Source organism: Nannobrachium achirus (genome assembly GCF_963921795.1).
Source record: "Nannobrachium achirus genome assembly, chromosome: 2".
Taxonomy (NCBI): domain Eukaryota; kingdom Metazoa; phylum Chordata; class Actinopteri; order Myctophiformes; family Myctophidae; genus Nannobrachium; species Nannobrachium achirus.
In genome coordinates this window covers 23,809,593-23,837,379 of record NC_137811.1, presented here as the reverse complement: position 1 = coordinate 23,837,379, position 27,787 = coordinate 23,809,593, and the positions used below count along the sequence as shown (strand labels likewise).

Below are 27,787 nucleotides of genomic sequence, written 5' to 3'. Positions count from 1 at the left end.
GCTCTTGCCGCCACTCGCCTTGGTGATGACGCGTGTGGCGCCAGAAATCAAGGCGGAATAAGGCTGTTAGACAGACAGCTGCTCTAAGGGTGTTTACTGTGATTATCCGTTATGTTAGCGCGAACCAAACGCTAGTCCTGTTCTAGTTTACAATCAGCTTGTCGCTATAGTCATTTTTGGACCGTTTTGCTCGGCTCTCGGGGCGGTTGTTGGACTGGAGAGAGCCATTAAAGATGGTGATTCTACGCAGCAGCACTGGCAGTGCAGAGCCGGCTGCTGTGACTCCCAGACGGAGGACAGCGGCGGTAGACATGGATACCAGCTCCGAGTTCCTGTCACTGCTTCCCGCGTCGCAGAAGAGGTCCTCCCGGCTCACCCGCTCCTCCCGGAGCCTCGGCCTGGACGACAGCTTCAGCAGCCCGGAGAACAACCAAGAGAACGTGAGGGAAAAAAAAACAAAAAAAACGCTTGCATATCATACTAGAGCAACTTTATGGTGGTATTTCCTTGCTAACTTGCTAAAGCTAACTAGCCAAATTAGCTGGCCAAGTCCCCTCAATGGTATGGCAATGAAATGTATCAGACTGAACGACTGAATGAATACATGAATGAATGTGTGAATTTAGTCCAAAAGCAAACAAGCCTAACGGCTTTCTTGTGGTGTTTATCCTTAGTTGACCTGTACTGTCCTGTACCTTCTCCTAATGCAGTGGTTCTCAAACTTTGAAATCTGAAGGTCTTCCCTTAACGTTGGAACCAATAACGGGTCCATTTGGTTCCATTTGTACACTGTCAAAGTTACAGACTTGTAAAGGTCAATTTAGACCCCCATAAAGGAACCTAGAGAGTCCCTGAAATCCACTTTGAGAACCACTGTCCTAATGCAAACCTGAACTTCTATTAAAGTATTCAATCAGAATAGGCTGGCCTTGTAACACTGAATCTAGACATGATTGTCTCCACTGATCTGAAACATGCACTGTGATCTAAATAATGCTCCATCTGTTGGGATATTTACCCCCATCATCAGAGTAAGTTGACTTTGCACATAATGTTTTGTTTCTTATCAGTGTAGTGTATATGAGCACAGCAACGAATGCAAATTTGAACTTGCATTGTAACGTTGCATTGATTAGAGACTCAAGTATTGTAATGAAAATGAAAGAGGAGAGATTCATGAACCTAACCTGCATTGAACTAAGTATGAATTAAGTTCAAAGGGACCCCAATGTAAACAAGTCTAACAGCTTTCTTGTGGTCTTTGTCCTTTTTTTTTTAGCACTGTACTGTCCTTTACCTTTTTTTAATCTTAATTTTTATTTTGCACATGCACATACATTCACATGGTCAACATGTTACATCATTTCCATCATCATATTACTGTCCATATCATTTCTCTGTGGGGTCATTCTTCCGGGTCGTATAATCAGTCCATTTCTACAATTTTTCAAGAAACACAGCTCCTCTTCTATCTTGAGTCTATATGTGTAAACCTCTCCATCACATACATTTCCTCCAAGATGCACAGCCACTTCTCACAAGTTGTGGAGTCAATTCTATACCACAATCTCATTATTGTTTTTTTGCTGGATGCCTGTAGCACCTTGACCAGTTACATGTCGTCTCAATGTGTGTTTTCCTGCGCCAAGTTTCCTATAATACTACACTTGTCTTTGGTATTTCATATTTCTTACATTTATTACTGACCACACTTCATCCCAATATTTGTCAATGTTAGGACAGTTCCACTTCCAAAATATATGTTCGTGGTCAGCGTCCATGTTTCCACACAGTCTCCAGCATGGTTGTTTCTCTGCTGCAACCTTTCCTCTGATCTTTGGAGTTATAAAGTATCTAATGGCGTTCTTCCAGCAAAACTCCCTCCACACGCTAGAGCTTGTGGCCGTGCACTGTGTCTTACAAATATTGTACCAGTTCTTCTCTGCAATCTGCACCCCAAATCCTGTTTCCCATTTCTCTTTGATATGTAAAGTAGAGGTCTTTCTACTTGTCATCAGTCCCTGATAAACAGCTGAGATCACCCTACATTCTTTAACTCTTGAAAGTGTAAAATGAAACCAAGTGGACCTGTACAGGTTGTACCAAAGTACAGCGTGGAATTGTGGACAAAATCTGATCCAACTACAACAAAATATTCTCTTGGGTCTGAAAGACTAAATCTCATCAAATGGTGGTCTGTGGCTCAAATGCCGAATAAATAATAAGACCTTGCCTTGATATGAAAAGGGTTGAAAACAACTGACATTGACAGTTCTCTTCAACCCAATTATAATGACGCCCTATCTGCTTCAGGACCATGCTGATATGAAGGAGGAGGACAGTGGTGGTGTCCGTCATTCTTTGAGGAACAGGGTGCGCAGAGTGCGCCTGGAGGTCTCCTTCTCTGACATGAATGGCACAACCAGCTCCCCCAAGACTGAAGATGAGCCTGAAGGATGCTGCACTAGGTTGGTAGCAATGGCCTGTTGCTTGTTTTACCATGTTTTGTAATGTTCTAACATTACAGTTCTAACTATAGCTAGGCCCTACAAAGATGGCAAGATGATGTAGTCCAGGGGTTGACACTAAGGTCTCGGAGGCACTTGCCCATTGGTCCATTCATTCAATGTATGAATGAATGGACCATTGTAAAGCGTTTTGAGTTCGCAACTTGCTTAGAAAAGCGCTATAAAAATGCAATCCATTATTATTATCATTATTAAGTACAGGTCATGTTCTACTTGCCCAAACGGAACATTAAAGGTCAACACAGTGCTCTAATTTTACATTCCACAGACCAGAAAACCGATATCTTGTGTTGTGTTTATAGACGGTTGCGTCGCCTCTCAAATGAGCACTTAACCGGTCGGGCAACCCGAAAGCAAACTTCACCTGTCCGAAAGTTTTATTTACCTGCCAGGGGCAGGTGGGCAACCCTTAATGTCAACGCCTGTAGTCTATTCCTTAGTCTCCAGATAACGATTATCCTCATAAAGACTGCTCCATGCACAGGTACACCACATCAGTGAATCTCAACCTTTCACGTGCCCCCAGTTTTATATTCTTGAGGTCACAGACTGCCATTTAAATTGTATTTAAAAAGATATATATACTTTTGAAACTAGTGGAAATAGCATCTCTATCTGCTATTTACGCTATAAAACCTTTTTGAACATGGAAGTAATTATGACATAATTTGCGATTATCTCAAATAATTGAGGCCTAGCTACATCATAACATGAAACGGTCACATTGAAGTTGCCTCTTTGTTTTTCTACAGGAAATCTCCCAGGCTGCAGGGAGAGGGGAAAGTGTCCCATGGCAAGCAGCAAGCAGGTAGATGTCTGATGAGCTTTTTTTTTCTTTTCTCAAGCTGGTAGCTTGATTTATACTCTGCTACGTGTTGTTAGAAGCTTGCAGATCCGTTCTTGTCAGCAAGCGACACATTATATTGTGCCATGGTATTAAAACTCAACACTGACGATATGTCTTCTGTATTGTCCTGACGTCATACTGTATTGCGACCTAAGCGACCATGGGATGATGGGACCCTATTTGTTTTTATTGTCTCCACCAGCCGAAGGCTGAGGGAGAGTATGTTTTCGCCCCTGTCCGTGATCCGGCCGTCCGTCCTCCGAGTTTGTTACCAGCTAATCTCCGGCACCGTTGGCCCGGTCGCTGCCAAAATGAGCACACGCACTCCCTGGATGCCAATTCAGAACCTCTGCCCCACATTTTTCAAATCAGCCTCATGGTGGCGCTATAACAGGCCGATTTGTGTGGCCTGGTTGTTACCAGCTAATCTCCGGCGCCGTTGGCCCGATCGCTGCCAAACTGAGCACACACACTCCCTGGATGCCAAATCAGAACCTCTGCCCCACATTTTTCAAATCAGCCTCATGGTGGCGCTATAACAGGCCGATTTGTGTGGCCTGGTGGAGACCTGTGCTCGGAAGAGCACTGCTTCTAGTTATTATAATATTTTGTCCTGGTGGAAGTTCAAACAGAATTTGTGTGTGTGATATGAAATATAAGCTCATTAAAGGTGATACACCATGCATTTAAAAAGTATTTATGTCATATTGTTTATGTCCCAAAAACGTTTTTCAAAAGGTTTGAGGCTAAATAACCACTCCTGAATAGAGAGCCTCTCTCATTTTTGAATGGCTCTGAGCATTTTCAGCTGCAGTACCACCTTTGGCCTGAACTGCGCCACCCCCCCAAAAAAAAATCTTTTTGAAAAAATCTTTTTTTTTTTTTTTTGCTTTTCTTCAAAAACGGCCGATGATGACCCCATCATCGGCAGCAATTCTGGATAGCCTGTTTTGAGAACCCGTGGGATACTTTTAACCTTCGCCTTCTCAAAACCAGAGAAAGACACAACGGTCAGAAATGGGACTTTGTGAGGATAGAAGGTGCTAGTGGGACCCCAAAAAAAGGTTTTAAAATAGGAAAAGTGACATTTCATGGTGTATCACCTTTGAGTTTAGCACAGCCGGTTAAATAAAGGCACCATAATAACACGTGTTTTCTTTCCCAGATGTATTGGATGCGGTGGAAGGCACATCCACTCACAAGAGGAGTCGTCTCAGTATGAAAAGCCGAGCGATGGAAGAGGAGGAGGAGGAGGAAGAAGAGGAGGAGGAGGAGGAGGAGGACCACTCCAGACACAGCTCCAGAAGCACTCGATACAAAGTGAACTCCCGCGGCCGCCGCAACCAGTCTGTTCTGTATGACCGACTCATTACCAAGTGAGTCCAGTAAAGACAATTCCAAGCTGTTGTCCTCCTACTGTGTTACATAATGATGGTGATGAACCCATTTAGGCCTAGAATTATCGAATGCTTTAACCAGTGAAAAATAGCAGATATACAAGCTCACAGCGCGGCACCGAGTGCCGCGCTGCGAGCTTGTAGATCTGCTATTTTTATGTGCAAATCTTTAAATAAATGTATTTTCAAAGCGAACGTTTGTAACTCAAATTTTGCTTCTGGGAGGTTCCTGGAACTAAATATTTTGAGATGGGTGTCCGTGGCCAAATAAATATAATTTTGGGGGTCCTTCACATGAAAAGGTTTGAGAACCACTGACTGACATAGCAGTCTCTCAAGAACAGACTAACTGAGCTCCATTTAAATGAAAAGGACCCTTTCTTTGACGATGGGAGGCTATAGCCAGATTGCTGACATAGAAACATCGGTTTTTCAAAAGATCTTAGAAGGATTCAAAAGACACTTATAGAATCGGGTCAAAATTAAAATTTTCATGATTTTTCAAAAATAGATCTACAAAGAGATTGTATATCTGCTATTTTTCAATAGTTAAAGCATAAAATAATGATACACAATAATGTGTACCCGTTCTAAATGGTTTAATGCATCTGTCGGCTCTCCTCCCTCCGTATGGCAGACATTCCAGTAGGTATGGATGATGGTTTATCATTCTGGTTCTCTGCCTCTCTCTGGTTCTCTGCCTCTCTCTCTCTCTCTCTCTCTCAGCACGGCTGAGGCTGTTCTCCAGAAGATGGACGACATGCAGAAGATGAAGCGCAGACTGAGGAGCCGAGACAGGGACACTAAAGAGGAGGTAAGTTCAAATCAGTTGTGGTTCAATAAATTCTTCAACCTCATAGAAACGTGCTTTGAAGTGAATACCAGTCACTTTAAGAAGTGAAACGTAAACATTAGTCAGTTCTAGGCATGTAACGATATATATTGTTAATCGAATTTAAAATCGATTCAAACTGGTGACAATTTAAATTGTGATTAAATCTCAATTTGAATTGTGACGCAAACAGCAGAGGGCGCGTAAAAAAAGATACGAAAATACAGGGTTTTTGTAAGAGAATTGATTTAAAAAAGTTGAATTTAAAAGAGGATAAGAGAAGAAAATTAAGTCATAGAAAATACTTGATTTATGTAAGGTAAATAATTTGCCTGGGAAATAGATTTGTGTTTAAAAAAAATCATTGTAAACGTAGTATCGTGATTCGAATTGTATCGTGAGTTGAGTCAATCGTTACACGACGGTCTAGTCAGTTAATTGTTAGTCTTCTTACTCCAGTCCAGGCACATTTTTCATGCTGTTGAACTGTGTACAGTATGAATGAGTGTGTATTCATAGGAATAATCAAACCAATGCAGTAAAACAACCAATCCTTTTCTTCCAGAAGTTGGGGATGTACACCAGAGGCAGGAGGCTTAGATCAGCAACCACCGATGAGGAGAGTGAAGGCACCCAGGAGAAGGAGAAGCAAGGTGAGATTGAATAACTCCCAACTGATCACATTCACACAGTGGAAACATAAGGGCAACACGGCTGCTGAGTGAATGGTCCATAGAATGTTGTTTAAAATCTCATTAAAAAGGAGATGTTTGTTCATCAATAGCAGCTCCTCATGTTGGTATTGTTTTTTCCTCCCAAAAGGTGGGGATGAACAACACGATAAAGATAAGGTGCAGGAGGAAGGAGCACACGTAGAGGAGGAGGAGGAAGATGAAGAAGAAGATGACGACGAGGATGATGATGAAGAAGACGAAGATGGAGAGGATGAGGAAGAAGACCACGGGAAACGCTATGACTTCAGACAGAGGAAGGCTGTGGTGCGCTACCAGGCCCCTCAGGAAGGTACGCTGTGATTGCTGGGTTCTGCCTCTTTGGTTTCCTGTCTGAACTGACGATCTTATTGACATATACAGGCCCTATCTCGCCTTACCCCTTATGCCTAAAACCTTTTGGCATTTTTTACCTATTTTGAAAAACATTTTTAAATCGTTCAAATAGCCGATCTACAAGCTCACATCGTGTCGATGTGGATTGGATGTTTTAAAGTATTTTTCAAAGTATAAAAAATGCCTTTGAAGGTTTGAGCCATATTATGCCTTAGCACAACATAATTTGAATGTCCTGTTTTATAGAAGCTCTCAATTTAACCCGTCCTCCTCTATCCTACTCTCACGGGATAGAGAATCATATTAAAATCCTATCCAAATCGTTTCAAAGGTCTAAAACAAGCCCTGAAACATCCCTTGTATGTCTTAGATTTGACGTTGTTTAAGCCGTCCCCGGTACGGCTTAGAGTTGATGTCGTTTGGACCATCCCTCGTATGGTTCATATTGGTTGCTAATTAAAGGGTCGTTAATATACTGTATGTCTCTCCTCTCAGAGCCCAGAGAGCCCAGGAAGAGCCGCATGTACCTCAAGGGCCACCCGTCCCCAACCAGGCGAAGATTTAGCTTCAGCTCCACGGCCCCTAGGAGCCCCTACAACAGGAGGAGAAGCAGCCGGTTAGTATGATATCAGCTACTGGGCCACAATGCCTACCCAGCCTGTACCACAATGAAACACTACAATATTGACCAATTAGTTAATATCTGGACCACAATTGTTCTTAAATATCTCCTAGTGACAATAAGAACATTTTACAAATCCATATGCTACAAATTAACTGGAACATACAATATGCCATCTCGGACAATGAAATAACCAACATAAGCAGGATCCATCTCAATAGGTTCAGATGTGTTGTATTAATATAACTAACCACAGTAACCCCCCACCCCCCAAGAAGAAATAAGAACATAAATCGTAGGCTGTATGTCTACTGTTAGACATCATTGCATGTCCATTCCTACATTTCTTTATTCTCTCCTTTTTCTGATTCTCTTCCCCTCCCTGCATCCTCAGGAGTAGCTCTGAGAGGTAAGACCACTGTCCCTACTGCTGTTTAAGTTGATCATTGAGGATCACTGTGTGCCTCTTTTGGGTGCTGTCTGTCTATACTTGCACTCTACTTGCACTGGTGTACAGTTATGGCACACTTGGGTGACAATTATATCCTATTTTCTGTTATAACAGTGAACATAGACAGTCTGGCTGCAATAAATTGTCTCGTCCTAGCCATTTCTTTTTTTGTTTTAAAATATTCCTCCTATGTAATAATACCTGTACATGTGGAAATCTGGGGTACCTTTGATTGTCCTTTTTAATTATTATACTTGAAGTGTGTTTGCTAAGTGATCACATCACCTATAGTAGGGGATGCGATCAAGTCAGAGTTGCCATTTCACAGAGATCTCATCTCATGCATGATGTCTGTGAATTATTTTCTTTTGTGGGGGTATCACTTCTGTGATGGTGATGACTGATTGCCTCTGCGCAGTGTGACTGTGAATACGATTATTCTTTAGTTGTGCTTGTGACAATTTGATCCGACCGATATATCGGTCAAACCGATATATCGGTCGTTTTTGGACCCCGATGTCGGCATCGGACATCGGTCATTATCTCTCCGATGTATCGTCGTTTTTACAAGTAATATTAGACCACCATTTGATGACATTTAGCCTCGGATCCAAAACTTATATTGTTAATATATTATAATATATTGTCGTTGCCCGTAAGGACCCATTGGGTTTAATTTTACACTCATGAGTTAAAGATCTTATAAGGGGTCCATTTGGTTACCAAATTAGCATAATTTTGCTGGGGACCACCTGGAAACCCTGAAAAGGACCACTGGTGGTCCCCGGACCATTGGTAAAGAAGGTTTTGAAGTTAAGACGTTTTTTGAAATTTAGGCTATTATTATTTTATATCATTACAAAACATCGGTTAAACATCGGCAATCGGTGGTCTAGCACTGTCCACCGGCAAAACATCGGCATCGGTCAAAATGTATGGCATCGGTCGGGCTCTACTCTTTAGTCAGTTCATCTTTTTTTCAGAGATGATGCCATTTATATCTTTGGTGTTTTCTTTTTTCAGAAGAAGGCATGCCATCCACAGCAGTGACTCCACCTCCTCTTCCTCGTCCTCCTCTGACGAGGAGAAGTTCCAGAGACGGAGGAGTAAAAGTAAAAACAGGAGTAGGCCTGTCAACAGGTTAGGACTGTTCTGTGATACCTACTCTACACACACACACACACACACACACACACACACACACACACACACACTAGGGCATTCTCCAAATATTCGAATATCAAAGTCACTATTCAACATTGTTCACCGAAGTCGAATATTCGCATTTTTTTTTATTGTTTTCGCTTCAAAAAATATATAGTTGATAAAGCTTGGCTAGATAGGAAGTCATAAGAATGAGTTGTCAATGCCCCTGGTGGATGAATTTGTTAATGCTCTATACCAGGGCTTCTCAAACCTTTTTAGGCCGTGACCACCAAAATAAACATAATAATGTGACTCGGTTCCACAGATAAATATTGTGAAAATAGCAGATCTACATAGGCGTTGTGAGCATGTAGATCGGCTATTTTCACAATGTTTGCCTCTTGCTTGCTTAATATTTGACAGTTTGGCCAGTCCTGTCGAATATTCGACTCTTCGAATACTTTGAGGTCGAATAATTCGAATACTAAAAATCACTAGAATGACCTAAACACACACACACACACACACACACACACACACACACACACACACACACACACACACCCCGTTGGTTCAGGTGTCACTGTCAACGTTTGGTGGCTTGAATATGTTGGCTTCTATATTTGGCTTGGATTTTAGATTTTGTAATTTGTATCCAAAATGTGTGTCAGTGTTAATGTGTACCTAGAATAGTTAGTAGGCTGCTACATTGGATTCAAGTCGGGTAGATTTGACTACTTTAGCCAGCACAAATTAAAGGAAAGGAAGCCATATTATGTTATGGGTTCAGGAAATGCACCACAGGATTCACAGCAGATTCCCAACACCTTGCCCGTTCCTATACATACTGTGCTAGTTCATAGCAAATAGTGTCTAAAACAGGCTTTTCTTTTCTTTCTGAATATCTTGTTAAAAAAATATATGTACAGTTTGCCCTTTAAAATCCTTAATCGTATTGGTGTTTCACCATTAAAATAACCTGTATTAATGTTTTTCTCCCAGATGTCTACCTATGAATCTGGTGAAAGAGGACCTGCTCGGCATCCACAAGGACCGGATGAAGATAGGAGCCAGTCTGGCTGATGTTGACCCCATGCAGATAGACAAGACGGTAGGCAGCACGGACATATCAGAGAACATGTCTCCATTAAGACATGTCGCCACTCAAACATTGACTTCTTATTGTCGGAGTGGCGAAACTTCCATAGAGGTTAGGGTTAGAGATGGGGTTAGTGTCGGAAAGGGGACATGTCGGAATGGAAACATGTAACCCAGGGAACTCATATGAATGCGGTGTTGATTTCGTCGACTATAACTCTTGACGAAAAATGTTTGTCGACTACGTTTTCTTCACTGATGAAAACAAAATAAAAACGAAGCTGTGATGACTAAAACTAAGACTAAATAAATTGACAAAATAAAGACTAGACTAAAACGTTAGGGAGGGACTAGTGGAGAAGAGTAATTTTATGTTTGGTTGCTCTCAGGTGGTGCTGAAAATAGCAGATCTACAAGCTCACAACGCGTTGCGAGCTTGTAGATGTGCTGTTTTCAGCACACAACCAAGGGTAACGTCAGTCATTACGATGCCATGAAGGCCTGCCAAAATACATTTCAGTTGACTAAATCAACTGTAGATTTAGTCGCCTAAAATCATATGATATTTAGTTGACTAAAATTAGACTAAAACTTTTCAGGTGACTAAAACCAGTGGTGTGATATTGATTTTAGAAGTGTGGGTCCTCTAAATTCATGACGTCATGCGCGCACGCTGTTTTTATTGTTAATTATTGTGTGCATATGAGGCGCGCGGGCGTGCAGCAAATTAAGTGTGGGCTCACCGAGCCCACGGCATCTCACCCCTGACTAAAACTAAATGACATTTCATTCAAAAGACTATGACTATCACTGTGTGAATGGGGAAACATGAGTCATAATACTGATCAATTGACCAGAGCCCTAACTGACATCTGCTTTATTAGAGCCGTGTTGAGGCTGGGAGTAGAAGTGATGGTGTATTTGTTTTGTGCTTCTTTAGGTGTGTTTTGACAGCATCGGCGGCCTGAGCAGACACATCTCCTCACTGAAGGAGATGGTGGTCTTTCCTCTCCTCTACCCAGAGGTCTTTGAGAGGTTCAGGATACAACCGCCCAGGTAAATAACCTGTGTGCAACAAGTCATAATAAAAGGCAGTCATAATAGTGTCCTAGTTTGCCAAGTCTGTTTGTAATCTACCAGAATATTTTGATTGCATGCCTGTCCTCATCATCCTCCTACAGAACCTAGTTTAATCAAGAATTCCACATTTGCCTTATGTCCCTTCTCCTATCTTCTGTCTCATGTATTAGTTGAGCCATGCAAAGAATGCCGGAAACTGTTGTAATGAGTGTCTGCGTAAGCACGTCACTCTGTACTTAATCTCGCGTAGCTAGACAACTATTGCACAATCTCTGAATGCTACTGTATATAGTCTGGAAGTACACCTTCCGAAATCAGAGATGGGAAGCTGGAATTTCCGTTCACAGAATTATATTTTAAAATATCTTAACATTTATTTATACATTTTTCGTTTCTGCTAAGATGCAAGCTATATAATATGCTTAGATGATGATTTTTGATTATATTAGGATAAATTTGCGCGACTGTAAAGACGAAACAGAAGTGGGGAGGATCATGATCAGAGCTTCCAAGCTCCAGACTGTATGGCAGATATATTTGAACATTTTGGGAGGCAACAGTCTGGCCACGTGAGACTACGCTGTACTAGTCTGCCAGAGAGGGTGTCGGGGGGAAAAAAACAACAAACATGCGGCTCAACTATGCGCACCTGCCTTGTTCTTCAGTGCTCGGCCAGCCATCTAATCGGTGGACGGTTTAATGCAGTAGCTATGATATGATTCTCTAACTCAGTGGTTCTCAACCTGTGGGGTCCCCAATTTATTTTGAGGGGTCCCCAGATGATTGACTTAATGTGCAACATTGCTTTCTCACTCAATAGTAAACAAACCAGCATAAAGTTTAAGTGAGTGTATAGTGGGTGTCTGCACATTTCTAAAGTGACAATTTAAGGACTTTTTAATACCTCTAAAATGACAAATTAAACAATGGCCAAATTGTCAAATATTAGAGGCAGAAATAGTGAAAATAGCCGATCTACATGCTCACAACGCCTCGAGGCGTTGTGAGCACGTAGATCTGCTATTTTCACAATAGAACCGTGTTATACAATATGTAACACTTACTGCTCGTAGGGTGGGGGCGGGGTCTCCAGTTAAAATATGATTATTTTGAGGGTCGCGGCCTGAAAAGGTTGAGAACCACTGCTCTAACTAACATTGTGTCTTCACCTCCAGGGGCTGTCTATTCTACGGTCCCCCCGGGACAGGGAAGACCCTGGTGGCCAGAGCCCTGGCCAATGAGTGCAGTCAGGGACAGAGGAAGGTGTCCTTCTTCATGAGGAAAGGAGCCGACTGCCTCAGTAAATGGGTTGGGGAGTCGGAGAGACAGCTGCGCCTATTGTTTGACCAGGTAAATCATCATCGTCGTTCCTGAAATGTACACCATGCTAACAATGACCAGGGATTTCGATAACGCGTTCATGTTTTTCGTCTCCCCCGCTGCTTCCTACTGCCTTATTTTAGGCTCCCAGTCCCTGACATCCCTAAACTTGCTCAATAATACTGCAAAGTCCCAGCAACCATAAATAGCGGTGATATACAGATCACGAAATGATGAGCAATAGGGCTGTCACGATTATAACATTTTACATGACGATTAATTGTCACTCAAATAATTGCGATTAACGATTTAATTGTGTTTTTGTCGTTGATAATTACATGTCTGTTTGGCTTTTAGGCTTTGAAGTTGCACATGGTAGATAAGACACAGAAATTACTGACATATTTGACAACTTTATACTTAAAAAAAGAACATTGATAGTGGAAATGGCCGATCTACAAGCTCACAACGCGTCACGATGCGACGCGTTGTGAGCTTGTAGATCTGCTATTTCCACTATTTTTTACTTAAAAAAAATATATATGAACATTTTTCAATGTGGACACGATTATGAAAAATAATCACGATTATGTCAAATAATTTCGATTAGACGATTATGTAATAATTGTGACAGCCCTAATGAGCAATAAATCTGTGGAGGAATTTGTCTCAATTTGTGTTTAATTCCTCTTAGGCATACCAGATGCGTCCATCCATTATCTTCTTTGATGAGATCGATGGTTTGGCTCCCGTCAGGTCCAGTCGACAGGACCAGATCCACAGGTGAGCAGGGCTGGCCCAGAGGGGGCAGTTTGACGTTGTGCCGGAGTAGTTCACCCCCAAAATGATTTTTTTTCTATTGATTAGTCACGCCATGGAGACTAGAGTTCAATGATATGTTTCGTTTTTTGTCGCATTCCTAAGACAAAAATGTGATAACAATAAATTTACCCCCATTCGTTGCGGATGGGGACCAAAATCCATTCGGGTCCCCATCTGTAATCAATGGGGTTAAGTTTACTCAAATCAATTTTTTGTCTTAGGAATGCGACAAAACAATATTATTGAACTCTAGTCTCCATGGCGTGACTAATCAATAGGAAAAAAATCATTTTGGGGGTGAACTACTCCTTTAAGAGTTAACTTTATATTGTTACTTGGGCTGCCTCAACAATATTAGCAACAGCGTAGCACCACTTGCATTCTGTGCTAAATATTCGATAGTGTTATGTTCAATTATTCCATGTTCTGTGATTCCACCTCTGTACTCATTCGAATTCATCTGCCATCCACTCCAGGATATACAGATAAATATAGATAAAATAATATAGAAAACCCTGGGTAACTCTGAAGTCAGACCAGATGACATTAATCTGTCTCAGTGTAACATAATTGCTGCTGTGCAGATGAGATCGCAATGATTGTATTCACGAATGTTATTCTCTGTTTGTGTCTGTAGTTCTATCGTGTCTACTCTCCTGGCTCTTATGGACGGTCTAGACAGTAGAGGAGAGGTTGTGGTGATAGGAGCCACTAACCGACTCGACTCCATCGATCCAGCTCTTCGACGACCAGGACGCTTTGACAGAGAGTTCCTCTTTGGCCTGCCTGACAGAGAGGTCAGATTCCAAACTAGGAATGCAACTTTTAAGGAATTGTATTAATTGATAGTCGTTAGTTTGGTTGTTAACTGGCTTACTGCCAGGGAAATAGAATGATGAGAATGCTTACAAAACCCTCCCTGCTGAGTAATTTGATGAGAGTCCACCGTTGGCCACTAGAGGGTGCTGTTAACCACATATGCAGTCAGACTTGGTCTCAGGCTGTTCTACACTACAGCACTGCAGGTGTTGTCAGTGACATGATCGTGTGTGTGTGTGTGTGTGTGTGTGTGTGTGTGTGTGTGTGTGTGTGTGTGTGTGTGTGTGTGTGTGTGTGTGTGTGTGTGTGTGTGTGTGTGTGTGTGTGACACACTCACCATTGACTCTCATTGATTCATTTTGTAAAAAATGTCTGGAGCAGGTTGCATTCAACATGATATAACTTTACATCAATGTGCACCATCGATGGCCGGATCTGATCGACATTTTTTATTCTATAATGTTTCAAAAGTCATTAAAAACCTGGCACAGAGAAAGACCAAATTAAATAAAGCTGGCAGTAAAAGTGTTTTAATAATCAGCTCATGAATACGATTTATGTTGCCAATATCATGACGTAAGGTCTTTGCACACTGCTGCGTTTTTCGGGCCGAATATCGGAGTGAATTTCGGAGCTTGTGAAGAAAAAAAAACAACCTCATGTTATGTCAATCACGTTTGCACACTGCTGCCCGTTTCGTATTTATTTTCGGACCAGGGTTGATTTTTTTTCGATTTTCGCAACTGTCGCCACTGGGTCCCTTGCTCTCTCTCTCTCTCTCTCTCTCTCCTCTCTCTCTCCTTGGCCTGAAAAATGCTTTCGAGGATTTCGGATTTCCAAAACGCAACGAAAACACGCAGTGCAGTGTGCAACCAGCTTTATAATGAATGTTATTACATTATTTAACCAAACACTGTGTTTGTCTTTTAGGCAAGGAAGGACATTCTGAAAATCCACACCAGACAGTGGACACCTCAACCCTCTGATGCTTTCCTGGAGGAATTGGCAGACAAGTGTGTTGGTACGTGCACACCTGCACCTGAAGACACGTACAAACACTATTTCACACACTACATGTTTACACATTAGGACCTGAGGCTGATAACACAACTGATGCCATGTATGGATGGTATGTTCTGTCATCTAGATCAGGGGTCTTCAACAGGGGGTCCGGGACCCCTAGGGGGTCCTCAGAGTTACTACAGGGGGTCCTCCAAATCTTTGTGTGATAGAAGTCTTTTTTATATTAACCACTTGAACCCTAGAATCCATATTCTGAGAACATTAGCAGTTTAACATTAAAAATAGCAGATCTACAAGCTCACAACGCCTCGCGCTGCGAGGCGTTGTGAGCTTGTAGATCGGCTATTTTCAGCAAGAGGTTTGGTGTAGAGGGGGAAAAGGGCAGACCAAGTACAGAGTGAAAGTTAAAGTTTATTACGTATTGCGGTTCAAGTGGTTAAATATCTGAAAACACAAATTGACATGAATCCAAAATACAAAAATCACACCCGTGTGAACTGAGCGGTGGTTTACCCCCCCCCCCTTCCCCCCTGTGTGTGTGTGTGTGTGTGTGTGTGTGTGTGTGTGTGTGTGTGTGTGTGTGTGTGTGTGTGTGTGTGTGTGTGTGTGTGTGTGTGTGTGTGCCTGGTCTGGCCTGGCCTGAACAACAGCGCCCCTCCCTTAACATGTGTGGTCATAAAAGGTACTGCAGGCTACATACAGACACACACACACGCACGCATACACACACGGCCACGTATAGGAGACGGTGTAACCACCGCTCAATAAAAACAATGAAACTATATGGTATCTATAAGGTTGTGAGGGTCCCTGCTTCATCTCTCTCTCTCAACTAAGGGGTCCTTGTCCTGAAAACGTTGAAGAACCCTGATAAGATACACTGTCTGGGGCGGGTGTTGAAAAGTGGTGCATTGAGCAGCTTGTCAAATTCAGTGTGTCCTTTTCCGTGGGCGTCACTGGCCAAAAGGGCTGCCACAGCAACTGTAGTTCATGGGCCCCACCTCCTGTCATGGTGGACACTGGGGATAAAATGCACTACAGACAGACAATGTGTATAAAAAGAAAATGTCTTCTAAATCACAACAGTTGTCTGAGAAACGTATGTTTTCTTTGATCAATGGTCCTTGAACCTTTTCATGTCAAGGACCCTCAAAACTATTTTTGTAAGTATTTGGCTGCCGACCCCCATTTCAAAACTTGTTGTTCCAGGGAACACCATAAGAAAATATATTTTTAAAAATATATATTCAAAGATTTGCATAAATTGTAATTGTAATTGTAAAAAAATAGCAGATCTACAAGCTCATAGCGCGGCCCTCGTTGCTGCACTATGAGCTTGTATTGGTTAAAGACCTTTCTTATTCTCATTACGTTCATAATTTATGATTTAAATGTTACATACTGTATGTGTGTACATCTTTTGGGAGGTAGAACAATACAGAAAGTAACAAATCCTCTCACACCTGGTAACAGTAGCCCATGTCGATCCTCTCTTGTAAAGGTTACTGTGGGGCTGACATCAAGGCAGTGTGTTCGGAGGCTGCTCTGTGTGCCCTGCGACGTCGTTACCCCCAGATCTACTCCTCCTCGGAGAAACTGGTCCTCGATGTCAACTCCATCGCCATCGGCAGCAGAGACTTCATGTGTGCCATGGCCAAGATGGTGCCTGCAGCCCAGAGGTACGGCCAACAACTGTTAACTTGCCTTCTCATTTCTTCTTTCATTGTGGGATTTCTTTATCCCGTCTAAATGTCTATGTAAAATGATTTTAGGTCCGGAACTCCTGGTGCATGTGTGTTGCAAATACATGTGATTCTGTTCTGTACGTAATAGGGATGGGACGATACGCGATATTATCGTTTATCGTGATTAAAAACACACACGATAATCGTAATGTGGAGATTTAATTTATCGTGATATCGTCCTCCGTCATGCACTGGGATCAATTCACCTTTTATTTGCCGAGCTGCATAACTGGTACCATTCAAACCCTCTATAATTGGTAAAAGGTACTTATAATATACGTACTTGATAGTCTTTTTTCACTCTCTATCAAATGTCTTTGCCAAAAAAATAGCCGATCTACAAGCTCACAACGCGTCGTAACGCAACGCGTTGTCAGCCTGTAGATTTGCTATTTTTTGGCAAATGTTCTGCCCCAGGATAATCGTGATATGAAATGTTCATATCGTCCCATCCCTACATTAATATTGTTTTATTTTTTATTTTTTTATTTGCAGAGCTGTGGTGTCACCAGCCAAGGCCCTCATACCTGCCATTCGTCCTCTGCTCAGCGCGGCTCTGCAGAACCTCCTAGACACCGTGTGCAGACTGTTCCCACACGCCGAGCAGGGCTTAAAGACCAAGAGGAACCCAGGTAGGTTACACTTCATTCAAATTCCTTTCCCTCTCTTCCCTTTAAGCCTTAGTTTACGCTTAATTGGATGCGGGTGTTTTAAAAGTTGTGTGAATGCGTTTCCAGACCATTTGCCTCGTGGTGTATTTGAGGACGACATGATGTACAGTGAAGATGAAGAGTCGGCGGTTTTCACAAACGGCCTCACTTCTCACACCCAGTCTCAGCCCAAAGTGCCTGCTTCAGGAGGACTCCTCAATTTCAGCAGGTTGGTTCATATGGCTTCATAAACTACAGCAAAGACTGCACTCTCTCCGCCGTCTGAGGGTTCACGATGTTGACCAAAAGTTTATGTTGGTGTTCTACCGAGCGGTCTTGGAAAGCCTGGTCAGATTTGGCATTACAGTTTGGTTTGGTAATCTCTCAGTGCAAGTGAGGTCCAAATTGCTCAGATTGGTTCAGACTGCAGCGAAGATCATAGGAGCAAGTCAGCTCCCCTCTCTGCAGTCCATTTATGAGCAGACCACACTAAGACAGGCTCAAAAAATTGTTAGCGATGCTACCCATGTTTTACATGGAGAATGTGTACTTCTGCCCTCTGGCAGAAGATACACTGAACCTATATGGCACTATATCAGGTTTAAAAAATCCTTTGTCCCTGTGTCAACTAAAATGTTGAACGAGGCTCTGAAACTACATTGACTGTGAGATTTGATTAACTACTTCTGTGCACTTGTGTATTGTTGTGTCCCCCCTCTGTTTGTATCTCTAGTATGTATTTTGTCATTGATGTTTTATGTGTGGCTGCAGTAGGGGTGAAAGTCTAAGCAAAGTTCCCTTGTGGACAATAAAGTGTACCTTGACCTTGATATAACGGCATACATTAACAGGAAACTATGTAACTTTAAGACTATTTCTTTTATATATATATGTATATACATTCTTTAGCTGTCATTTCCCTTTATCAGTCACTATATTATTGTGCTGCGGTGTTCCTAAAGTTTCCTGTAAACCTTTATTTCCCCTAGATTAAACTTTCTGTAACCTCAAAAGTCCATTGAGTTCAATGGACGTTTTTGTAAAGGTTTCTGTAAAGTTTTATTTCACATGGAGTAAACCGGTTTTCAGTTAACTTTTATGTCACCTCGAAAGTCCTTTGAGTCAGAAAAGGGACAGACAATGTCCAATCAGACAGGATTGGTCATGCTTCACGTGACTTCACAATATTTAATATAAATGTTAAGACGCAAAACATTAATTCATCCATTAATTCATCCCTTCGCGACACGAAACTTTCCAGAATTTCCCAGAATTGCACCTTTCTAGTTTACCTTTGCCACAGTACTGTACTGTCCTGACCAGCAGGCTCCTCGTTACTCCTCCTCAACCCCTGTCTGGTTCTCTGTATGTCCTGTGCCTCCTCCAGGAGTGTGTTGAGTCAGCCCACCTCCTACCGTCCCCGCTTGCTGCTGCAGGGCAGACCAGGCTCTGGTCAGAGCTCCCACCTGGCCCCTGCTCTGCTGCACGCCCTGGAGAAGTTCACCGTCTACACTCTGGACATGGCTGTGCTGTTTGGAGCCAGCGCCAGCGCACCAGAGGAGACCTGCGCTCAGGTAAAACAAAAAGACTGTTCCTCTGTGTAAGATGAGGGGAAACCATCTATTCTCTCTGGACATAAGGCCACTTAATTTGTCTCCCTGTGCCCTCTAGCTTGTTATAGGTTCGGTCAAGTTTCTTGAACTGAAACATGGCTAATATGGGGTATATTCTGTCATCTGGATCAGTGGTCTTCAACCCTTTTCATTTAAAGGTTCATTATTTATTCAGCATTCGAGCCACAGACCCCCATTTGATGAGATTTAGCCTCTCAGGCGCAAAACTTTAAATATTTTATCGTTGGACACAATTTTGTGTTAGTAGAGATAACAGGCAAAATGTTGATCAAAAAGATCAATTCTTCATTATCTAAGTGTGTAGGTTTCTTGTAAAGTGATGCAGGTGTTTAACAATCATTTAACCTTTGAGAGCGTAACATGAAACTAAATGGACCCGCAAGGGTAACTCAAGAGTTACAGATCTATAAGGGTCCAACTGTTTACCGACTCTCCATCATTTAGCTGGAGACCACCTGGAATCATTTCAAGGACCACTGGTTGAAACCCCTTGATTTAGATACACTCTGGGGTGGGTGTTGAAAAGTGGTTCTTAGCAGCTTGTCAAATTCAGTGTATCCTTCTCAGTGGGCGTCACTGGCCAAAGGGCTGCCACAGGAACTGTAGTTCATGGGCCCCACCTCCTGTCATGGTGGACACTGGGGATAAAATGCACTACAGACAACATAGAAAAATTACAATGAGAATCACGAGAAGGAAGAGTATTATGTTGTTTTTCTGCAATATTAAAAAATAAATCTATTGAACGTCTTGGTCATGTGTCCCATGGTGTTTGTAGGTGTTTGTCGAAGCCAAACGAACCTCTCCCAGCATCCTGTACATCCCCCATGTTGGACAGTGGTGGGAGACGGTGGGATGTACGCTCAGAGCAACCTTCCTGAGCCTGCTCAACTCCATCCCTTCCTTCTCTCCCATACTACTGCTGGCTACCTGTAACCTGCCTTATGACCAGCTCAGTGTAGAGGTATGTATGCACACACACACACACACACACACACACACACACACACACACACACACACACACACACACACACACACACACACACAGACACACACACGTTCACTGTAAAACATATTTCTTTGTTAATTAAGAAAGCTGGAGAGAACGGGAGATCCCCTGCTATTGAACGAACAGGCTACATTGTTTTTGTCTAACATCGTGTGAAAGATGTAACATGGTAAAATGCAGTGCTACGTGATACGTTGTTAGCTTATAAATCTGTTCTTTTTGTCACGTGACACCTTCAATCGAGTCGTCGTACATTGATAACACACTGGTTTGCACGATTGCCATAGGCCTTGAAATGGCATGAAATACTTTGGAAGTTTGAAATGTCATTGTTAAAAAAGTGTGGGAACCCTGACTCTAGCATGATTCCCTTTACATTACTATCAGAATATAGAGCTTTAACAAAAAACCTTTTTTTCTTTTAACCCCCAAAACATCACACGTGCCATTTTATCACCATGCCTCTTGAAGATGTGTGATCATGGTCCATGTTTGTGCCACCACTGTCCCCAGGTGCAGGAGCTGTTCCGTGAGGAGTACGGTGAGGTGTTCCATGTCCAGGTTCCTACCAGCAGGGAGAGGAGGAACTTCTTTGAAGATCTGATCCTAAAGCAGGCTGCCAAGGCCCCCGCCTCCAAGAAGAAAGCTGGTAAGAATTAAACTGCTGTGGAAGGGATGGATGGATGGATGTTGCAGCGCAGGGGTCGTCAGCGTTTTCAGGCCAAGGACCCCTTAGTTGAGAGAGATGAAGCAGGGACCCCCACAACATGTTCGTAGATTCCATATAGTTTCATCGTTTGACAGCACAATCATCAGTGTATTTTGGATTCATGTAAATTTGTGTTTTCAGATATTTAACCACTTGAACCGTCAATACTTAAAACACTTGACCTTTCACTCTGTACTTAGTCTGCTCTTTTTCCCCCTGTACCCCAGACCTCTTTGCCAAAAATAGCCGTTCTCAGAATAAGGACACGAGGGTTCAAGTTGTTAATATAAAAAAGGAGAATGTTTCTATCACACCAACATTTGGAGAACCCCCTATAGTAACTCTGAGGACCCCCTAGGGGTCCCGGACCCCCTGTTGAAGACCCCTGTTGCAGCGCCTTGTAGGGTCGTAACCTCATGGGAACAGGCTCTTTGGTTCCAGTGTCAAAGGGAGGAGCTAACTACACCAACCTGTTCATTCAATTCATTGAATATTGCCTCTCAATATTACAGCATCCCCCTTGTATGTCAATTTTCACTTCTTTGTGTTTCCCTGGGGAATGTAAACATAGGAGTGTGAGAGGAAATCAAGTCTAGTGTCAGTAAGTTCAGTAAGTTTAACCACTTCGACCCTTAGTAGAACAGACCTGATTTGCACTGTAGGATACTCGATGAGTTCTTTTTCTATCTACCCCAACTCTCTTCACAAAAAATAGCTGATCTACAAGCTCACAACGCATTACGTTATGAGCTTGTAGATTGACTATTTGGTGAACCTCCCCCAGAATAGGGATGCTGGGGTTCAAGTGGTTAAATGTCAAGTATAAAGTTATTATCAGTCAGTTGTAGATCTGCTATTTTTGAGTCGTGAAAATGTGTGTGTATATATATATATTCAATATATTCAAATCTTTGAATATATGTATTTTCAAAGCGAACGTTTGTAACTCAAATTTTGCTTCTGGGTGGTCCCTGGAACTAAATATTTTGAGATGGGGGTCCGTGGCCAAATAAATATAATTTTGGGGGTCCTTCACATGTTTGAGAGCCACTGACATACTGTAGTAGTCTCTCAAGAACAGACTAACTGAGCTCCATTTAAGTGAAAAGGATCTTTTCTTTGACGATGGCCGGCCAGATTGCTAACATAGAAACATAGGTTTTTCAAAAAATCTTAGAAGGATTCAAAATTCTAATTTTCACGATTTTTAAAAAATAGCAGATCTACAAGCTCGCAGCGTGGCACTCGGTGCCGCGCTGTGAGCTTGTATATCTGCTATTTTTCAATAGTTAAAGCATAAAATAATGATACACAATGATGTGTACCCGTTCTGAATGGCTTAATTTAACTCTTCTTCTTCCTCAGTGATCCAGGCATTGGAGGTTCTCCCCGTGGCCCCCCCAGCGCCCCCCCGCCAGCTGACGGAGACGGAGGTGCAGCGGCTGGAGGAGCAGGAGGAGGACACGCTCAGGGAGCTCCGCCTCTTCCTGCGGGACGTCACCAACCGCCTGTCCCAGGACAAGCGCTTCAAGGCCTTCACCAAACCTGTGGATCTGGAAGAGGTCAGAATCCTGCTCCATTTGATCTGCCCACCGGCCACCCTCTTCGCTGTAGGGCTGGGCAGTATATTGATATTGTATTGATATTGTGATACTAGACTGGTTGTCATCTGGGATTGTAATATTATTGTGATATGGCATAAGTGTCTTTTTTCTGGTTATAAAGATTGCTTTACCGATTAGAGTGATGATACAGTATAATACCTTATTTGCCTTTTCCCCAATTAGCTATCAAGTAGATTATACATTGACGATGATTATTTATAAAAGAAAATCTCAATGCCTTAATATTTTGGGAAAGCACCAATTCTCTTAAAAATGTTGATGGTGACATTTTATTTTGTCCATCTGAAACCCTTTTTTGGCACAGCTTTGAGTCTTTTATTTATTTATTCATTATTATTGTCAATAGGGCTGTCACGATATGACATTTTACAGGACGATTAATTTTCTCTCAAATAATTGCGATTAACGATTTAATTGTGTTTTTGTCGTTGACAATTACATTTCGGTTTGGCTTTTAGGCTTTGAAGTTGCACATGGCAGATATGACACATAATAACCTAAATACACAAATAAATTACTGACATATTTGACAACTTACTACTTAAATAACTTTGATAGTGGAAATAGCCGATCTACAAGCTCACAATGCGTCGCTATGCGACGCGTTGTGAGCTTGTAGATCTGCTATTTCCACTATTTCGGACATTTTCCAACACTCAGGATTATGACGATTATGACAAAATAATCGCGATAATGTCAAATAATCATGATTAGACGATTATGTAATAATTGTGACAGCCCTAATTCTAATTGTCAAGTGACAAAGACTTGATATGTGCTGTGTTGCTTCAGGTCCCAGACTATGCTGAGGTGATCAAGCAGCCCATGGACCTGTCCACCGTCATGGCGAGGATAGACCTCCATCAGTACGGCACGGCTAAGGAGTACCGCCATGACGTGGATCTGATCTGGCAGAACGCCCTGGAGTACAACCCTGATAGAGACCCCTCAGGTGAACACACACACACACACACACACACACACACACACACACACACACACACACACACACATAGGGCTGTCACAATTATTACATACTCGTCTAATCGCAATTATTTGACGTAATCTCAATCATTTTGCATAATTCTCATAATCGTTTCCATGTTGAGAAATGTTAATATAGTTTCAAGCACTTTCAAAAGTAGTGGAAATAGCAGACCTACAAGCTCACAAAGCGTTGTGAGCTTGTAGATCGGCTATTTCCACTATCAATGTTACTTTTTAAGTATTAAGTTGTCAAATATGTCAGTCATGTCTTTGTATATTTAGGTTATGTGTCATATCTGCCATGTGCAACTTCAAAGCCTACAAGCCAAACAGAAATGCAATTGTCTTTCACCCACACTGAAAGAATACAGAACGTTGTTTCATTGCATCTCGTCTCTTGCGTGTCTGTGTTCTCTCCAGATCGTCAGATCCGCCACAGGGCGTGTGCTTTAAAGGACACCGTCCACGCCATCATCAGAGATGAACTGGATGAGGACTTTGAGAAGATCTGCGAGGGAATCAAGGAGTCACGCAGCAAAAGAGGTACGTTTGTGTGTGTGTTTTTACCCTTCAGGATGGGAACCCCGTTTGGGGTTCTTGTTGCTATGTACAGTATATAGCAGCATCATGTTTTTTTATGTTTTACTTTTAATACATTTTGCCAGTTTTTCTGAAAACTGACTCTTCATGATTTTAGAAGGCGTTTTTAGAATCGCCTCAGTCCTAAAATCGTGTATGTGAAAAGGATGTATTGAGAGATTCACAAACACACATCTTGTGTCTATATACCACTGGGAAAGACAGTTTGCAAACATTATATTCAATTACAGCATTTCTGCCACCTTCCCTAGATGGCATTATTTTTTAATACAAGGTTCTCCCTCGTGATACTCATTCTAATTACCCTTTCACAAAATATATTTGTTAAAAAACAAGATACTGTCTGCAGTGGGTGTTGAAAAACGGTGCTTTCAGCAGCTTGTCAAATTCAGTGTATCCTTCTCAGTGGGTGTCACTGGCCAAAGGGCTGCCACAGGAACTGTAGTTCATGGGCCCCACCTCCTGTCATTGTGGATACTGGGGATAAAATGCACTACAGACAACAATGTGTATTTTAAGACAAGATCCACGAGAAGGATGTTGTTTGAGTAATATGTTGTTTTTCTGGAATATATATATAAAAAAGAAGCTATTTAACATCTTGGTCATGTGTCCTATCATGTTTGTAGGTGTTTGTTTTATGTCCAATGTTTCCACAAACAAAGACAAAGTAGTGGTACTGGCATCAGTACTATTTCTGATTATACAAGGTATCTTCTGGCAGGCAAAGAAGCAGGCCCATCATCTGCTGTACATAAATGTATACTGTGAAGTTGAATATACTAACCTGTTACACCTAGAACATACTGTGAAGATTTTTACAAAAGTTTAAGTACAGTAGCAACTACTGGAAAAAAATATGCTCTTTTATTTTTCTCTTTGCTCTTTTGCCTTTTGCACTCTTTCTTTTCTCAAGTCTTTCTACGTCTTATTATTATTACCCTTTTAGATTATTATGTTTTAGATGTTGCTTGCTGTTATTATATGGTTGCTATTATTATATATACCACTGCATTGTTTGAAGGATGCCAAACAAAAACAAGTTTTACTCTTATGTACCTGTACAAAAGACGTAACAATAAAGTACAACCTTGAACCTTGAACTGTTGTGAGTTCACACGTTTGGTTTGTCCCTCCATCTGTCTGTGTGTCAGGTTGCTCCACCTCCACGCGGTATGCTCCTTCCTTCTACCACGTCCTTCCCAAGCAACCCAAACCTACTGAGGCTAAGACCAGCAACGCTGCCCCGGCCAAAGAGTCCACTGGAGCCACGACTACTACAGCTCTACCTGCTGCACCTGCCGTGCACACACCCAGACATTCAGGTTGGTGTGCAAGTACTGATTGGACGTCCTAATTCAGTGGTTCTCAACCTGTGGGTCAGGACTCAGGACCCCCAGGGAGGAGTCCCCAAATTGTTTTTTTTTTGGGGGGGGGGGGGGGGTCCCCAGATGATTAGCGTAATGTGCAACATTGTTTTCTTGCTCAACAGTTAACAAACCAACATAAAGTTTAAGTGTATTAGAGGGGAATTGCACATTTCTAAAGTGACAATTTAAGAACTTTTTAATACCTTTTAATTTTAAAATAGACGATCTACATGCTCGCAACGCGAGGCGTTTTGTCCCCAGTTAAAATATGATTATTTTGGGGGTCGCAGACTTAAAGGGTTGAGAACCACTGCCCTAATTCACTTATGCGGCTGCCGTGCAGTGAAAGTCTATATGCTTACGATCCAGTGCGAAGCAACATATTCTGAGACTGCTATTCTTGATGTGTTTTGCATTATAATCAAATGCCCAAAATTGGGACACTGGGTATTTTACTCTCCTTCACCCTGACATTGTATAGGACCGTCACTGATTGTTGGTAGCTAACGACCGTGATCCACCGAAGTAACTTTGCTATAGACTATATTTCTACTGCCTGTACAGTCTGAAAATTCAGACTTTATCAAATCAGAATTTGGAAAGGGTCCCATCATGAAATCTTTATATTTTTCCCTTAGAGCTTCCGTAACTTTCCTTTGCTCTTTTTTTCTATCCAGTCCAGAAGAAGAGGAGGCGGAAGAGTCGCTGGTCCGCCGGCATCTGTCCTAAGAAGAAGACGTGCTCTTCTCCTCACGTCTCCAAAGACGCAGCGCACCTAGTCGAGTCTGATGAGAAAGAGGAGGAGAGCGAACATGAGGAGGAGGAGGGTGGGAAGGGGGGAATGGACACTGAGGAGGGGACTGGAGGAGACGAGGAGCAGTCAGGACTTGACACATCTCAGGACATTTGTGGAAGTTCTCAGGAAGAACAGGAAGAACCTGAGGGAAAGGAGATGGAGAGGCAAGTTGGTGAGGAGGGCATTGAACAGAACAACGACACCAGTTCAAAAAATGATGACCAGGTGAACACCCCTAAAGAGCATGCAGATGACGCCAGCTCAAACCCACCAGAGGAGAAAGAACATGCAAAAGAAGCCAGCTCAAACTCACCAGAGGAGTCGAGCCTAAACGGCAAGCCCCCAGCAGAGGGAGGAGCACAAGACGGCGGAGCATCTGCCGGGAGTTGCACTGAAGCAACCACTGCCGAGGTGTCTGAGCAGAACAGCCAGGATGAGGAGGTTATGGAGGTGGAAGGAGCTGAGAGCAGCGGTTTACCTCAGGCTGAGAGCAAGGAGTCTGAACAGACCTGTAACACAGACCCCCATGAAGCTGAACACATGGAGGAGGACACCGGGGCAGGTTGGTGTCACACACAGGATGAAAGCTGTAAATGCATCCATGTTCGACTCGTTGTAAAAAAGTGTATGTTGCTCGGACTTAGTGCGAAGCATGCAAGTTCTCCAGATTTGTATTTAAAACATTATATTGTAAACGTATTAAACTGAGAATAGAGTACATTTCTCAGCTACAACAAGAAAGAAAAGGGATGTCTGAAAGAACTTTTACTACAAACAATATTTCTTTTATATAAATGTTTTCAAAATTCGATATATTTGAAAAATGTATTTTTTTTAAGCAATATTGAAACGTTCAATGTTCTAGACACTTTTGACAGTCCATTGCATATCATTAAAAGCTGTACATCTTATATTATTAATGCGCTTTTGTATCCTACTTCAGAGCACGGTGTGAGGCGAATGACACGAGCTCTGAAAAACGCTGTGGCACAGCAGCAAATGATCGATGTGGACCAAGCTCTACAGATCCTGGACCAAAAGACTCCTCCACTGGTATTAGACCGGGAAAAACTAAAGGTATGGGACACTGTGTATGTGTGTAAGCCCACACTAAGCTGGGAAACTTGTAACCTGGATTTTATAGAGGCCCTTGAAAAAACAGGCTCTGAGTCAAACACACATCATCTGACTCAATCCTTCTCTCATCCCTGTTCTCCGTTTTTTTGGGCAGGAGGTATTGAACTTAATTTGCAGGTTAAACATTTTCTCTCCTCTCCTCTTTCTCTATCTCTTTCTCTCACTCTCTTGCTCTCTCTCTCTCTCCTCTCATTTGTTCTCTCATTTCCAGGAACTGTTGGAGAAATCGGTAACCAAGACCGAAGGCTATGAGGTCTATCAGTTGGAGAAACTGTATGCGCTGCTCTGTCAGAGCATATATAGACACAGACGAGACTACAACAAGACTGCACTATTACAGGTCAGGAATGGGTGGTGAACAAACGGAGGGTTGTTTGGTTTGAATTGCACTGAATTTCATGTTTTACCTGGGCTTATACTCTTAATTTCTTTTAACAGGAGATGGAGCAAGAGATTGAAGACTTCTGCTGA

At 42.3% G+C, this 27,787-nt stretch overlaps 1 protein-coding gene across 1 annotated transcript; it reads left to right on the top strand.

The window, feature by feature from the left end:
• Positions 1-105: 105 nt before the first annotated feature.
• Positions 106-27,787, top strand: atad2 (ATPase family AAA domain containing 2; the record flags this gene model as incomplete). Its single annotated transcript, XM_080740668.1, has 29 exons — positions 106-440; positions 2,314-2,468; positions 3,281-3,336; positions 4,541-4,751; positions 5,499-5,586; positions 6,170-6,257; positions 6,427-6,627; positions 7,167-7,287; positions 8,768-8,884; positions 9,893-10,001; positions 10,929-11,044; positions 12,244-12,418; positions 13,083-13,171; positions 13,848-14,007; positions 14,960-15,050; positions 16,554-16,731; positions 17,293-17,429; positions 17,535-17,676; positions 18,835-19,021; positions 19,860-20,045; positions 20,606-20,741; positions 22,167-22,363; positions 23,219-23,378; positions 23,834-23,956; positions 25,168-25,338; positions 26,061-26,741; positions 27,123-27,256; positions 27,528-27,656; positions 27,755-27,787. The coding sequence occupies exons 1-29, from the start codon at positions 234-236 to the stop codon at positions 27,785-27,787; spliced, it is 4,578 nt and encodes a 1,525-aa protein (XP_080596794.1). The 5' UTR covers positions 106-233.